The sequence below is a fragment of the Elaeis guineensis genome, chromosome 15 (genome assembly GCF_000442705.2).
Source record: "Elaeis guineensis isolate ETL-2024a chromosome 15, EG11, whole genome shotgun sequence".
In the NCBI taxonomy this organism is placed as follows: Eukaryota; Viridiplantae; Streptophyta; class Magnoliopsida; order Arecales; family Arecaceae; genus Elaeis; species Elaeis guineensis.
Window position 1 is genome coordinate 72,662,248 of NC_026007.2, and position 15,835 is coordinate 72,678,082.

The 15,835-nt window shown below is 35.7% G+C and overlaps 1 protein-coding gene across 1 annotated transcript; it reads right to left on the reverse strand.

Annotated features, from left to right (window-relative positions):
* Positions 1 to 3,587: 3,587 nt before the first annotated feature.
* Positions 3,588 to 12,964, reverse strand: LOC105058685 (bZIP transcription factor 1-B). The gene is given in 15 exon segments (XM_073249421.1): positions 3,588 to 3,988; positions 4,078 to 4,180; positions 4,335 to 4,460; positions 5,220 to 5,236; positions 5,239 to 5,296; positions 5,402 to 5,685; positions 5,774 to 5,816; positions 7,556 to 7,610; positions 7,690 to 7,859; positions 9,465 to 9,524; positions 9,657 to 9,743; positions 9,958 to 10,059; positions 10,134 to 10,187; positions 10,298 to 10,389; positions 12,774 to 12,964. Coding segments are annotated over 13 exon segments (1,188 nt in total). The 5' UTR covers positions 10,355 to 10,389; positions 12,774 to 12,964; the 3' UTR covers positions 3,588 to 3,988; positions 4,078 to 4,105.
* Between the last annotated feature and the right edge of the window lie 2,871 nt (positions 12,965 to 15,835).

The following is a 15,835-nucleotide window of genomic DNA, read 5'->3' on the forward strand; positions in this document are numbered from 1 at the left end:
ATTTTATATTGTACATATATTTATATGTATGTATGTATGTATGTGCATGTGCATGTGCATGTGTGTGTCCATTTATTTCAAAAGAAGGCGACGTTTTGGCACCTGCGATGCCGTGGATCCCAGCCAGATCGCGTTGTCGGGCCAGATCTGGTGGTCCTGAGCGCAACGTGACGCGACGGAGTGCGCCCTCATCGCAGCGGATAGGAGGGGACTCGGCCTCTGCCGTGGTGGGCCCACTAATACATCTGGTCCTTCCATCAGATGGCTCTCCACTCTTCATCTCTGATAACATCTTTTAACATCGCAAGCCGTTGATGAAACTCAATTCCATCGAAATATATCATGTTGGAATCCATCGTAGCGAATAAACCAACTGCAATTCTGAACTTAAAAAAAAAAAAAAAAAAATCAGAAGTTCTGAGTATGAGTATATCTAATAAAATCAGAAAATATAATATAGCGTAGAAGAGAAGGAAACAAAATAAAATTCATTCAAAAACACCATCAGAATGCTCGGCTAAATAAGATACAACCAAATCTAAAGCTTTATTCTTTCATGATAAACATGAAGCCTTTTACTTTAGTGGAATGGTTCTTCAGCACCGAATTGGTGATGATGCTTCTAGAAATCTATTAAGATGAGAATTTTTACATGCTCCATCATTTATTCTTTTGATTATTTATGTTAGGCTAATGTAATGATTGGCCATATGTTGAGGCTACTGCTCTCCATCCTTAGTGGAGAAGAAAGTAAGAGAACTTCTCTCTTTTTTTTTTTTTAACCCAAAAAATTAAAAAAACAAAGGAAACCTCCCTTTGGAGGTAAAAGAGATCGATGACATCATGTGATCCCCTTCTTTTTCTCATTTGTTGTTGTTTTTTTTCAGTAGAACAAAAGGGCGATGCCATTCTCATTTGTTTTATTAATGTTACGGTGGGATGCATGCTAAAGATGACAAATGGAAACGGGACCTCATATCTTTTCCAATTAAAAAAGATATAAATGATCCAACTTTCTCGTTTTAGAGTTTAAACATAGCAGATATTCATATTCGGATATCGTTTGGGTTGTATCTTTCATGCGAAATAATTAATAATTCTCATTCCTTCGCTAAGTACAATATCTGCTTTGAGATCTACAAAGATAGATGGAAAAAAAAGATTAGATTATTTTAAAATCTATACGAGATACAATCTAATGGTTGATGTTATGAAAAGAGGAGAAGAATAATCATTCTTTCTTGTGAAAGATACAATACAATCATTTATGAGACCACTATCATTTAGGCCAAATATGTGATACGTTGAATACTCGTAAACAACCTTCAAAACCAAAAGTCTTTTTCATGAATTTATTTATTTATTTATTTATTTTTTTTTGAGGTGGATAGTTTGCAGGTTTATAACTTTATATAGACTTAATATTAGGCCTAGTTTAAAAAAAATCAAAATAAGAATGAAAATGAAATAAAAACAAAGACAGAGAAATAGAACCATAATTCCCACTCCTTTGTTTGGATGTAAAACAAAACAATGCATGGAAAAGAAACAATATTAGAATTCAAATATTTAATTAACAAGTTATATATTAGAGTATAATAAATTTTATATTAATTTCAGATATATCATTTGTATTTTTTTAATTTTTATTCATTATTTTTTATTTTATTCATATTTTATATCTTAAATAAAATACTTTTTGGTTTTAGTTACAATTATATTTTCTATACTTTCATTTTTATATTATTCATATTCCCTTATTTTTATTTAATATTATTTTATATGTTTATCTGATATATTTTTATCATTTTATCAATATTATCTAGCAACTTAAATTCTATTTTTATTTTTAATAAGATATCATTAATAAATTTTTTTATATTTTTACTACTACATTTTTAATTATATTTTATATCTTAAATCAAACATTTTATTTTTAATTTTAATCTGCACAAGTCATGCTTTATATTTGAATTTTATATATTTTAATTTTTCATTGTGTTTTTTATTTTATTATTTACTAGTTTTGATTATATTTATTTATTTTAGTCAATTTTAGTATTTATCTAAGGTACCTTTATCTTCTCTATTCAATAATATTTAATACTTCTTATTTTTATTTTATTTTTTTCTTTAACATGCGCTACACAATGCCCATTTGCTAGTACGTGATACATAGTAAATTTTTAAGTGATGGTTGATATAACATCAAAATGCATGCCATTTAATATTTGACTATTTCCAATAAAATAATATTTTAATTTATATGTTTATCTAATTATTTATTTTTATTATATACCATAATGATTGATAATTGATTCATATGAAATTGTATCTTTTATTACTATTTTATATCATAAATATTATCATTAGTTCATTACAAAAAATATCATTCATTCTTATTTTTATGGAAATGCTCATTCATTCCATGTATGAGTAGAATAGCCATTCCTTCTAATGAAGGAAGCCTGGATCCAAAGGAATCATAATTCTATCTTTCATAATCATATCAAATATTTGGAATGAGAGAAAAGTTGAAATCCCCATTTCATTCTAATGCTCATTCCAGTGAATCAAACATGGAATAAATGTAACTCCATTCCTCTCCAACTGCACATCCTCCCTGAGACAAACTTAGGAATTGAGGAACATATGATACACCAGTACTGGCAAGCCAAATCCACTAGACTATGTATCTTTACAATGTGTCAAACTCCTGACAAGAGGCAATGATCCAGATGCAGGATATTCTTTTCTAGCTGCGTACAATACACGGGCGTTCAACATCTTTGCCGAGGAACCAGTCTAGAACTACCAAGGCTTTAAAAACTAACGCTACAAGACTGACAAATGCACGGATGGAAACGAGCAAGATTTCCTGATGATCAATACTCACCTTCATGCAGGGAAAGCATTTGTTGCATGATTCAAGAGCATAAAAGGTCTTCCAAAATATAAAAGTATGAACAGAGAGCACGATTCTGCTGTTCAAATGTGCAGCAAGATCGCCACTTTAGTGCTTGGATGGCATTTTTCTGACAATTATAAGATGATGCATGGTGCCATGCAAGGTTAAGAAAAAAGTGATGAAATCTGACCACCTCCCCCAACCTTTGCCTCTGGGAACTTGAGACTAAGGAAATTTAATTCATCAAAGGAAAATCACAGCTAAAGCAAAAAGAGTTGCCGCTGGTCTAATGGAGCATACACAAGCAAAGAGTGATAAAACATACCTAGAAATCAACTGGCAAAAAGATTACCTTCCCTGACCCATGGAACCTGAATTGAGTGCCGAAATGGACCAATCTTTTGACCAGGTGCTCACCAACTAATAAGTGATCATAATGCGTGTTTGATTCTAACTGCACCAATGACAGGGTACGTGCTATGGCAGATTTGACAACTTTACTAACCAACCTACTAAAAAAAGGTTCAACTAAGGCTAAGACATCTTCAAGTTAAACATTAAGTAAAGCTCGAACCTCCTAACTACCCAGCATTTGATTACAAAAGCAAAGTAGATTGCAAGAGAACCAATGATGACCACTGCTTGCACAGACAATGCATGTTACAAGAACCTCATCAAGTAGCTTCAAAGAAAAGACAACTAATAATCATATAGTTAAAATTGTACAAACAATTTAGTTCTGGTGTACATATTAGCATTTCTTCTAGATTGGACACATCATGAAAATTTTGATGCATCACTACATGTTAGATACCTCCTATGGTCCATCATAGTCCACTTTTCACCAAGGTTAATGATGAAGATCTAGTGCCATGAAAAGTTAGCGGGCTCCAACAAGATTATATATTTGTTACAATGAGCTTGAGATTAACATAAAAAAATTACAGTGGATGGACCAAAATCCTGCCTGACCTTCCACATCAATCAGATGAGACACTTATTAGCACCTTCTGTTAGAAAACTGTCAGCAATTGCCCGTGTTCCTCAATATAATGACCCTATTAAGCCACATTGTACATGCTGAAAAAACACAGAAGCAAATGATAAAGGTGACTGAAGGGACATGAATTAATATAAGGCAGATGCTAGATGTAGGTAAACCTACTTACATTGTGGATTGTATTAAATTACCAGCTTTCAGCCACCGCCATTAACTGGATCAACTTGTTCATCTTCTCTAGATTCCTTGCCCCAATGTATTTTAAGTTTTTCCTGTATACATGGTAGAAAGCCTTGAAATAGTTGCTCAAAAGAAAAGGTGCAAAGCCTTAAAATAGAATCCGTATGAGCCATGAAAAGAAGCCATATAAAACACAAATATCCTAACCAAAGATGGAACAGGTAGGAACCGGAGGCCAACACTTACAGTAAGAGTGGCATTCTCTGATGTCATTTTACGGCACTCCACCTGCATACGCTCCAATTCTTCTTTTAGCAAATTATTTTCCTCTTTCAGAGTTTCTGCATGATTGGTCAGTTCTTCATATTCAGCCTGGACAAGATCATTTTATGTTAGTGAAACAGTCAGAAAACAATACATATTAACAACAGTAGAAGAAATTATTGGTTGCTAACGTAATTTTCACAAGTTGCCCGTCCACTCAATTCAATTCTTGCTGCCACATGGAATTTGGACATGCGGTATATCTTGCATTCATGCTTCCTAGTTTACTGTCAGCATAGCTGCAAGCTTTACACTTGTAAAAGACATGGTTATTATGGAATGTTTAATATTTCAGATATGAGCAAAACAAAGTAGTATAGGTTCAAAGGAGGACATTATGATGATCATTGGTACAGCCAGCTGGTGCTGGTGTAGCCTTTATTAATACAATCTATTGGTTAACAGGACACTCTTTACACACTCTCTCCTACAACACATATTGTTTCACAGAGAGAAGCAAAAGTACATCCACGAAAAATGAGAATGCATTTATCATTCCAGATAAAGAATGCTCAAATGGTAGAAAACCATATCCAAACATTTCCTGCATTGATGGGAAAACAGCTATTCATTGCTCCAACTTGGCATTCCACATGTCAAATATTAGTTTCTACATAAATTTTACTTAAAGCAGATCAGCTAAAACAAACAACCCGGTTGTAGTAAAAGCTAAGATTACAGGAAACCCAGCACGATTATGTCTATATAACTAAAAGTTTCAAAACCTCGATTGCACATATAAGTGCAATTACATGTAAGACATGGGAGGTTTGTCATCATTGGTTAAACTAAGTTGCTCATATGTACCTGCTTACGTAATCGGGACGGCGTGCAGATTCCCTGTTAGATTGTTTTCGTTTTTGCCTCTTAAGTTCTCTTTCATCCTTAGATTGAAATGGGAAAAAAAAAAGGGGAAAATAAGTCTAGGAAAAAATGAAACCAACAAAACATGAAAGAGAGGGAAGTGATGCTGTGTCAGAGCTTGCTACCTGTTTTGAACAATCAGGTGGAACTCTGTCACGTGAACCTTCATGACTAGATGGAACCAAGAGTGCTGTGGATGAGGCAGCAGAGAGTTTGCCTCGGACTGCAGAAATTGGAGCAGGCCCTCCCCAATAGTCCATCCCAATATTCAGCGTGGTGGCCGGACCAGCAAGGCCACCTGGTGGGATCGCCACAAATGGCACAGTTGCGTTTAATACAGCCGGTGTAGGTAGTGTTTGTGTAACTTCATTTGATGTAGTTCGAGCGCCACTGGCTTTGTTGGCTCCCTCTGCAGCCACAAATTATGTACCAATAATACTTTATGGCCACGATGGAATTTTTGTTATGCAAAGGAAATCTATATGCTCCAATCATACCATTGCCTGAACCATGTTCAGAACCATGCCTTTGCTGGGAACCCTTCAAGAAAATATCCAAACTGTAAGTGTTTTCTATAATTTGGGGCAAAACAGACATAAGATAACGCTATCTTGCTGAAATTATTGGGAATGCAAGGACACTATGTTGGGCACACAGAGTTAAAGGAATAATTACAAGCTCGAGTACTAAGTTGCTTAGGCTCTAAGGCGGTTTCACTCTGAACTGAAGTACATCAAAAAATAAAATCAGAGAACAAAATAAAAAAACAATCAACCACATGTCAAGGGCACAAAAAGCATATTGCCTACTAGCACTACAAGACCTAGAAGATAAATTGAAATTTACCAGAGATGGAAAAGAAGGATGCTTGAACTTACGTACTAATTAGAGGAGAATGAAGATAAAAGTAATGCTGTTTAACAGTCTTTTCCAACAAATTACATGCTAAGCATATGAAAAACACTCTATTGGCCACGCGCATGTAACTTTATGCACTAACTTCTAAAGCAGTTTGTTTGCATGGTGCAATATAGCTGCTTATAATGCAATTAAGAGATCATGCACCCTTTGTAAGCAGCAAATGCTTAAGCCTAGGCAGCTATCTTCTACCACATTTCACTATAAAAAGTGATTGAACATTGTCATATCAGTTAGGAAGGCTTTGTAACAATACAACATTTTAAAATTAAAAGATACTATTCTTTTTTGGCTTCATAGTAGTTTAATATAATGTTGTAATGAGCTTATTGCTTGGGCACGGACATTATAACTGGAACTTCAGCACATGGGATGCATATGATATATTCAAGAGAAAGGAGCACTTGATGGATGGCCGTTGATCCCACCTCCCACCTAACAAAATTTTGTGGATTTTTGATTTAATAAGTGTACTCTCTTTTACTCTCATGTATTTTTCTCATACCTTGGGAATGAATGGAAATGTAGAGATGTATTGATTATAAAAAGGGTGAACATACAAAATCAGGAAAGCAAGAGGGAAGCTAACTTGAAGTCCTATGTAGTTCAAATGTACAGGGTTGAGATGAAACAGTAGGGATGGAGAAATGCATGGGCCCCCACCCTAATAGTTTGCATTGGAATGTTAAATATTAATTACTATGGGTATTGCATGTGAAAGAAATACATATGGAAGCATGACCAAGGAGAAGGAGAGCAACCCAGATACATCTGGAAGGGTCACATGGAAGAAAAGATATAAGTTAAACTTGGATGGAAGTTGTCATAAGGATTTAGAAGTTAACTAACAATCAGACAGATCTTTTTTGGTGCAAAAAATAGCGTGGTCCTTAAATGGATCAAATAACAAAGAAGGATATAAAAATCTGACACCATGCAGTAGAGATAAGCTTTTGGGTGTGATTATGGCTGTGGTGATTAACTAAAAAGATAAGTAAAAACATCTGAAGAAACAGATTAAGTGTGCAAGTCATATTTCTTTTTTTCTTAAAAAAATGAATTACTTTGTAAATAGGAGAGGATTAAACTTAGTACCTCCAAAATACAATACATAATACGAAAATAGCACCAATAATAATGCAAATTCAGTTTTCCATTGTGTTAGGCACACACTTGCTAGCAGATGTCAAATGCACAATATGCTAATTCAGAAGTAAATTTGTCTGCCAGTGCCAAATCATGGCTAAACAGTTTCAGCATTTCAAAACATCATTGTCATGATGTTTTATAAATCATCAAGCGAAGAGAAAGAGAAATCAAGTAAATAATGACTAACAGGAAACAATCTGAACTCGACATACATTTTGAGAATCTGCATCACTTCCTTCGCTTGAAACTTCACTTCCACTCTCACCACTGCAGATATGTTTTTTTTTTTTTGAAAACACGTCTAAAAGTGAAGAAAAAACTCAGGGAAAAAAAAAAAGTAATGCACCTTTGTGAAAAGGCACCATTTGCAGATGCACCAGATGCATGTCTGGTATCATTAACCTTGCCTGTAAGCATATTCAGACTTCCTAAGCTTCCTCTGGACTTCTTTAAAGGACTCCTTTGTTTACCTGCATGCAACTTGCCATCTGTTTCTGCACCACTAGCTCCAGCAACCTGAAAAAACATGGCTAACCCATAAATACAGCACTTTTGGTTAAACTGCTCTCTGCAACAAAGTAACAAATATAGCTGCGGAGGTGGCGAAACATTAGCATTTACCACTTCATGACTGGATAATCTTTCAATAATACTGACCAGTAGAATATCTTATTGCTATACACAGTCAGGGTGCAATTTGACATTGTTAGTAAGCTGCCTTTGTTATTTTCCAGGCCATTTTTATTATGTACAGATGAGGCATTCACTTATGAGACCACAGTGAAGGCTGGAATGCCAAAAAAAATTGCAGAATCTTCTCTGAAATGATTTCAATATTGGACCTTGAACATATAATAGTTCCGAATTGAATCTCTTTAGAAAGAGGATCTTTTGTCTCATGGTAGCCTGCTTCAGTCCCCTTACAAAACTTTTGTTATCGGGGAAATCAAATTCTCATGGAATTCAACAGCGGAGGTTTTTTAGTCAATTAATTAGGAAGAAAAACACTGGTTTCATTTTTTTTCTTTCATTATTACAGATTTAAAATAAAAGGATGAGGAGAAAAGCAATGACAATTGTGCAGAATTCAAGTTGCGGGATTATAAGTCTTGAGGTACCTAAGTATACAATAAGCTTAGGAGAAATGAGTAAACCAAAAAAACATGGGAGGAAACTAGGAAGATAAGAAGAACAGGAAGGAAATAGATGAGTCCAACAAAAAAACAAAGAGAGAGTGTGTCATTGCTTGCAGGAAATGTCAAACAAAACTTACCAAGAAGATGGACTGCTATTTTATTTGACAGGTCTGAAAAGACGAGAAATACAGCCAAAAATTACATAATTTCATTTCCTGTGGAAGAGATGGGAAAGAGTTCATCATGCTCACCAAACAGTAGATGATGAAAATGAAAAGTGAGAAAAGATTTATAAAGTTTAACCTGCATCTAAAAGCACTGCACTTTCAGCCAGGTATCATACCCCCTATCTCAGATTTACGAATAATATCCGGTTGATTATGCAAATGAATCAAAGTAACCAAGTAGGGGAATGATCAAGCAATGCAATAAGTGCATCCCTTATGTTTAATCCTTTTAGAGACATCTGATTGGAATTTGACAGCTTCTGGAGCTCACCAGGATGAGGTAATGATGAACAAAATGACTTCGGTCGCACTGCACTGAAAATTTAATTGAAGATTTCAGCCAATAGATGTTATATCCCATATGAGGAGAGAAATTTTAGCCGGTGAGTTTAAGGCAGCCACTTGGGCCCCAACCGGCTCTGGTTCCTACCATGAAATGCAAGGAAGCCAAAAATTTTACAAGTAGAATTCTAAGTTTCTATGGTGTTTGGGGCAGCTTTCAGGGAATGTTATTGGACCAGTTCGCCTGGTTCCTATCTCGCACGGCTGGGCTTCATGCATTCTTCCTGTTATGTATGCGTGCTTTTGAGGTCCTCAGTTGGAGCATCCTCTGGACGGCAGAGATAAGGCCGCATGTCTCATTCCTTTTTGTATGATCTTAAGTTTAATAATCAACAAAGTTAATTATGGTGTTATCAAACTTTCCACACACAAGCGAGGAGGGGCAGGGGAAAGAAAAATAAAAATACAATACTCACAGAAGCTTCTGCAGTCCCATTAGATGATGGCGTTGCAAAAGGGCTGTACGGATAAGATCCCTGAATTTTTTTTTAAAAAAAAAAGAAATAAATATAAACATACATTGCAATGAAAATTTTTATAATCCAAACAATCCAACAAAACAATAGCTCTTAAATGCTTAGAAGTCCCAATGAACCGTAAGACAATACCGGGGGAATGGATGGATGAGGATAGAGACCTCCATGTGGATACATAGCAACATATGGTGGTGGAGTGCCATATGAAGGAAGCATCTGCTGCCAAAGCAAAACATTAGATATGCATCCAATCCTAGAATTCAGCATAATTAATAACAAAGTCGATTTGAACTGGGGTACCAACAAACCCTGTCTTTTTTTCTTTTCGAGGAAAGCCTGAACTTTGGAAGACAAGAATGCATCATTCCAGCATGCACCTAAACCTAAATTATTTATTATAAAAAATATTGTAAAAGGTTGCAATAGCAAATACCTGTGGACCCCACAAATATGGATGCCCTTGTGGACTCAATGCCACAGGAGAATGGAGAAACCCAGGAGGGGGCATAGGAGTCCCGGTAGCATTATAATATGCCTATAAGTGAGCAAAAACTATGTCACCAGGTTGCTGGAGACTCAAAAAAAACACACAAAGGAAGATCCTAGCACCTGAAATGAAGCCCAATCAGGATAAACCACAGCAGGACTGCTAGGAGGCTTTTCCTGCAGAAAACAAAACAATATGACAAGCTATATATATATATACAAATAATAAAGTTATGCCATGAGGAATCACTGAGAGGTAGCATCAGATTGAATTTGATCATGTAGACCTGTGTTGAAGTTGACTTCTGAGTTTCAGTTGGTGTAGTTACCTCCCCACTGCCCATTGAAACTTATGTGACTTTGAAACTCCTCTAATTTCCTGTATATATTAATAACTTGGTCACTGAATGGCAGCTAACAGTAAAACAGAGTGAAACACAACTAATGTACTTTTCTGATTTTAAGCAATCTAAATAGAACCCTAGCAAACTGGATGAAGAATTGAAATTAAGAAACAAATGGTTTTAACAGCAAATGGCTTTTTAAAATCAAACAACCTGGAGAACAACCAAATAAGCTGATGGGTTTCTTCTACTTAAAATTAAATTTCTTTGGAAAACAATCACAATTGATCCTAACAGCCTCTGACACCTGAAAAAGAAGCTATTGGCTACAAATGGATCTTGAAATAAAATATTCAGGTGACAGTCCATCTAATGGCAAAAGGCCTATCTCATGGCTAAACGTATCCAACAAGAAGGGCTTGAAAATGCTAAAATCTTTGCCCCTATCACAAATCGAGTCTTTGTCTGATGCCTTTTAGCCACTGCTTCTGTTTGAGGTGGCCTCCAATATCAACTCAACTTCGATAATCCATTTTTGTAGCATCCACTGCATGAAATAGTTCATATGCATGCTCCTCCTAATTTTGGTGGAAAAAAGGAGCAACATATTTGCTACCTATGCAAGGCCTTTTACAGACTCCTCACATTTGGCTTGCAACTTTGACATCTATAATCAAGAATGCTAGCCAAACCAGACCAGCTGGACCACTTGTTCATATGAGTTAAGAGCTGTAGTTACACTTTTGTGCTTACTTTTGTTGATTTTGCTGATGTCACTAGCAAGGACACAATTCATCGGATATCTCAAAGATTTCCTTCAGTCATGTTTCAAGGACAAAGAGTTCTTGGAATTCTCAAATATTCACTTGGTAGTTGTGAGATCTCCAAAAATCATATGATTTGGTCAACACAAGTTTGCACTAGAAATATTAGCTAAGAGTGGTCTACATGGAGCTAAATTAAGATCCTTTCCTACTGGAGAGAACCTTAAGTGTACAAATGACTTCAATTATGTCTTTGAAGATGCATCCTCCTATGAAAGACCCATTGTACTTGATGCTTTGATCTATTTGACTACTAGTCTGCCAAATGTTGTTCAAGACTTTACTCCGGTCATATTAGAGCAGTTCACACATCATGAAAATCTGATAATGATGCTACCTCACAAATCATTTGACATCAGAAGAGAACCCTTGAGAAAGGATTTCAAACTCATACAAGATTGACACACTTAACTGCTTATTTTAGTTTAGATGGCTGCTTATTCCAAGACATATAGATTACGGAATGGTTAATTTACTATGATAGTGCCTCACTTAGTGATCTGAAAACCAAACACTTTCTCACTCTTCAAGAGAAGCTAAACATCAAGCTCAGCTTACTGCATATGCGAGCTTGCCTGGCTTAAGACTATTTTAGCTTTGTGTATCTCAGGAGTACCCAATAATATGTGGTTGTGATTATCAAGCTACCCTACATATAGATCAAATTCAATTTTTTTTTTTTTAAAAAAAGGCATATTGAAACAGGTTGTCATTTCATTGCAGTAAAAATAATAATAATAATAAAAATATCTAGTCTGGTTTCATTTGCAGAACCGTTGTTTAAATGACTCATCAATTTGCAATAACAATGTCCCCAAAACTCTCAGAAAAGATTAGTGTTAACATCTGTTACTTCAACACTATGGACCTTCATGCTCCAACGATGGGAGAGAGAGAATAGATTGCATGCCTAATATGCACACGTCAGCCATCCCAATTATGGATGTCCATGCTCTCGATAAAACCACATCATGTCACAGTGGTCGCTTTAATTTTTATTGTACAAAATTATTCCATAGCAAAAGAAGATTAAGCTCCACAATCTGAACTTTCAGAAGTCCATGAGTTTAGCTATCAAATACAACACATCTCCCAATTTAACATCAAGATACAGAATTAAAGATGCTTAGGAATCTATCTATATAGAGTGGGGGAGGGGGGAAAACACAGTACCAGAAGAAAAAAGAACAAGACAGGAGAGCATGGTGCCTAAATATCTATATAAATATCAAAAAAAAAAAAAAAAAAGGCAGCCACTCAAAACTGGGGAGGGCAATGAAAGTGGAAGAGGAAAGTTCCAAAATTTTCCGCAAAAAATCGTAAAACTATATGTATATCAAAAATCGCCCATAAATAATAATTTAAACACCAATAATTCCCCAGAAAATTTGCAACCCAAGTCACACTCCCTCAGTTTAAGATCCGAAAACCAGCCCAGCAAACAGACAATCACATAAAACTGGCATAAAAATCCAATCTTTTTCCGACATCCATCATACAAAAACCCAAGAAATAGAGAACCCAACATGGAAGCGACGTCAAATTAACAGCAGAACCCATAGTCAAATGAAAAGGATACCAACTTTAAGGCATACCTGTCACCTTTTCCCGCCAAGAAGAACACCCAAAACCCTAAACCCAGGGGAGACGAAGGGAGCAAGGGGGAGGCGAGAGAGAGAGAGAGAGCAAAAGGGATTTGGCGGAAGCTCTCTCAGAGAGGGGTGAGAGAGAGCGGAAATGGCATTTGGGGGGTGCTTGCTCTCAGAGAGGGGATCGTTCAACTGTAACCTATTTATAGGTGTATTAGTTTATGCGATGTAAGGAATGATTAAGGATAAAAAGTGTGATTTTTGGAGGCAAAAAAAAAAAAAAAAAAAACTTCTCCGTTCTTTTTTTTTTTTTTTTTTTTCAAAGGGGCCGACAAGGTCCAACAGACAACAAAACCATCTCTTTCTCCTTTTTTTCTCTTCAACTCCGAGTCCGCTGCGACCTTGCTCCCTCACGCGCACCAGAGTGACCAAACTTCCAACTCACGGGCTGGTCCAAGGTTTGTTTTGCAATTCCCGAAAAGACCTTGTTTACCAAGTCCCTATTACTTTTTTTCCTTGTCTTTTCCAATACCTTTTGATTTTATTTAAGAAATTATTTTGGTTATTCATATAGGATTTATTAAATTTAGTTTGATGCAATCTTGAGTCACTAAAAACTAATGGATTTCATAAGATGCAAGATGACTTTGACTTGGGTGTTATTCCATCCTTACCGCAATTTCAATGAGGCTTCCTCCCATCCTGAATATTCTTTGATAATCTCAAAAAAAAAAAAAAAAAACAGTTTTCAATTTAATTTCTGTGACCCATGAATTGAAATAAATTAGATTAGCCAGTGATTTGTTTATGACTTAAAAGAAATCAATTTATACAGTTTTACTTCGTCCAAGGTTAAGGTAGATCAATGCATTGCCTGAATATGTATAATTGAAGAATTAACCAAGCGTCAATATTTGTGCTTGCATATATAACTAGACCTGGCCTGAGCCACCTTACCCAGCCTGACAGCTTGGTCTTTGGGTGGACCGATAGTACTCATGGCAGCACCAGGAGTGAGACCCAAAAGCATTAGCCCAGCAATTGACGCGTCAGGCCTAAGTTTAATAATTAATCTTTCTGAAACCCAAAATTGTAGTCCAAATTATAAATTTGCCCTTTCTCTTCTCTAAATGTGGTCAGGCCCATGATTAGAACTGACATGATCCGAATCTCAGATCTAAAACTATATTCATTTTTAGCCATCATTCCTATTGAAAATTTAACATGTTTTTGTGCGCAAGCCCTACTCATGATCAACTGTACCTGGGACTGCTATATTTATGTTTATTCATGAGACATGATATATTCTATCTTGATTTACTATACTTATCCTCTTTAAAATTCCTGGCTTATAGGAGTTGCACTGAGTCATTGAGCTTAAGAAAGAGGCATCCACTTATCCTATTGTGCTCTGTTGCGGTCTGGATGTCATATATTTGAAATATGAAAATAATATTCCAACATGCGGAGATAAGATAGGATACATCTGATTGCCCCGATCCCATAATGATGAGAGCTAGTGATACCCATTTTTTAATTAATTTGTTGCACTTGTAAGATTCTTCGTGATGATATTTTCTACTTCGCCGTATTAAATTTGTGGTCAGATTACTTTGGGCCTTGTTGGGGACATCTTTCTAATTTATTAAATTTCGTGCTCGAAGTAAACAATACGTTATGAAGAATTCCATGACATTTGGTTCTATCAGACCATGGATTGGAGCCACTTAGCCTGGCTTTTTCATTGGACATCAACTTCAATATGGTCGTGGAAGAATAGCGCTCGGGATGGTGATAGATGATAATTCCAAAGAGGATGGCGATCCCAACGGAGTAAATCAAGAAAGATTCATGGCCAAACCCTGCTATCACAAAGATGAAATCTCTCCACCAGCCCTGTCTCGGGCACTGCAGATTGCGATTAGGATCGTAACTACACCAAAGAAGGGATGCCATGGCTTCATATTGCCCTCATTGTATATGTTTGTCCCACGGGATAAAAGGGAAAAGAATGAGATTAACCATTGAAAAAGAATAATTAAACCCTCATAATCATGATTTGTGTTGGGATAATTCAACCGATCTCTAATTTTAATTCTAAATCAGCCTCATAAATATAATATACCGACTAACAATCAGTTGACCGACCGACAGTCGGTTATTCTCAACCATCAACGAACAACCATGACAACTTGATTAATCTCCGACCGATGACTATCAGCATTCAGAGTTATCGATCGATACTCATTCGGATCTCCACGATTACTGACATTCTATTATTATCAACATATAGTCGGCTTATCTGAAATTACCAGCGCACAATAGCCAGAACATGATCAGTGGCGGGAATAACCACGATCACATAATGCCGGAATGTGCAGAACTTATATGTCTAACCATTATAAACGGTTATCAACTACATATCACGATCATTAGTGGATATAAACAGCCCATTAACTCCAGATTATGGTCCGATAATTATTTTTTAGTGCCATAAAAATGGAACCACGTGCTCGACGGTTACATCTGAATCATCTATAAAAAAGAGATAAATGAATAGCATTGATAAGACACTTCTGGATTGATACTCTGCCTTTCTAAAAATTCTATCCGCTGTTCATCACTCTCTACTGACTTAAGCATCGGAGAGTCTCTATCGGACATAATTTTGGTTAGTGCGATTTTTTTTGCAGGTGCTTTTTCGCCGGCGACGAACACAACAAGAGATTGGCTGCAACAGATTGTATCAAATTCTTTAGATCTTAATAGCAACAAGAAGTTTGTGAAAAATATCTAATATAATATATAAAAAGAAGGATCAGATTGGTGACCTTTTGACAAGTGACATTCTGAATATTTGACAAGTGGCATTCTGAATGTTTAGCATTATTTATTATAAATTTAATAGAAAGGACTAGATTGGTAATTTTTTGACAAGTGACATTCTAAATATTTGACAAGTGATATTCTGAGTATTTAACATTATTTATTATAATTTAATAAAAAATTTATACTAATCATTAAGAGAAAAAATTATTTATTAATTATTTTTAATATTAAATCAATTA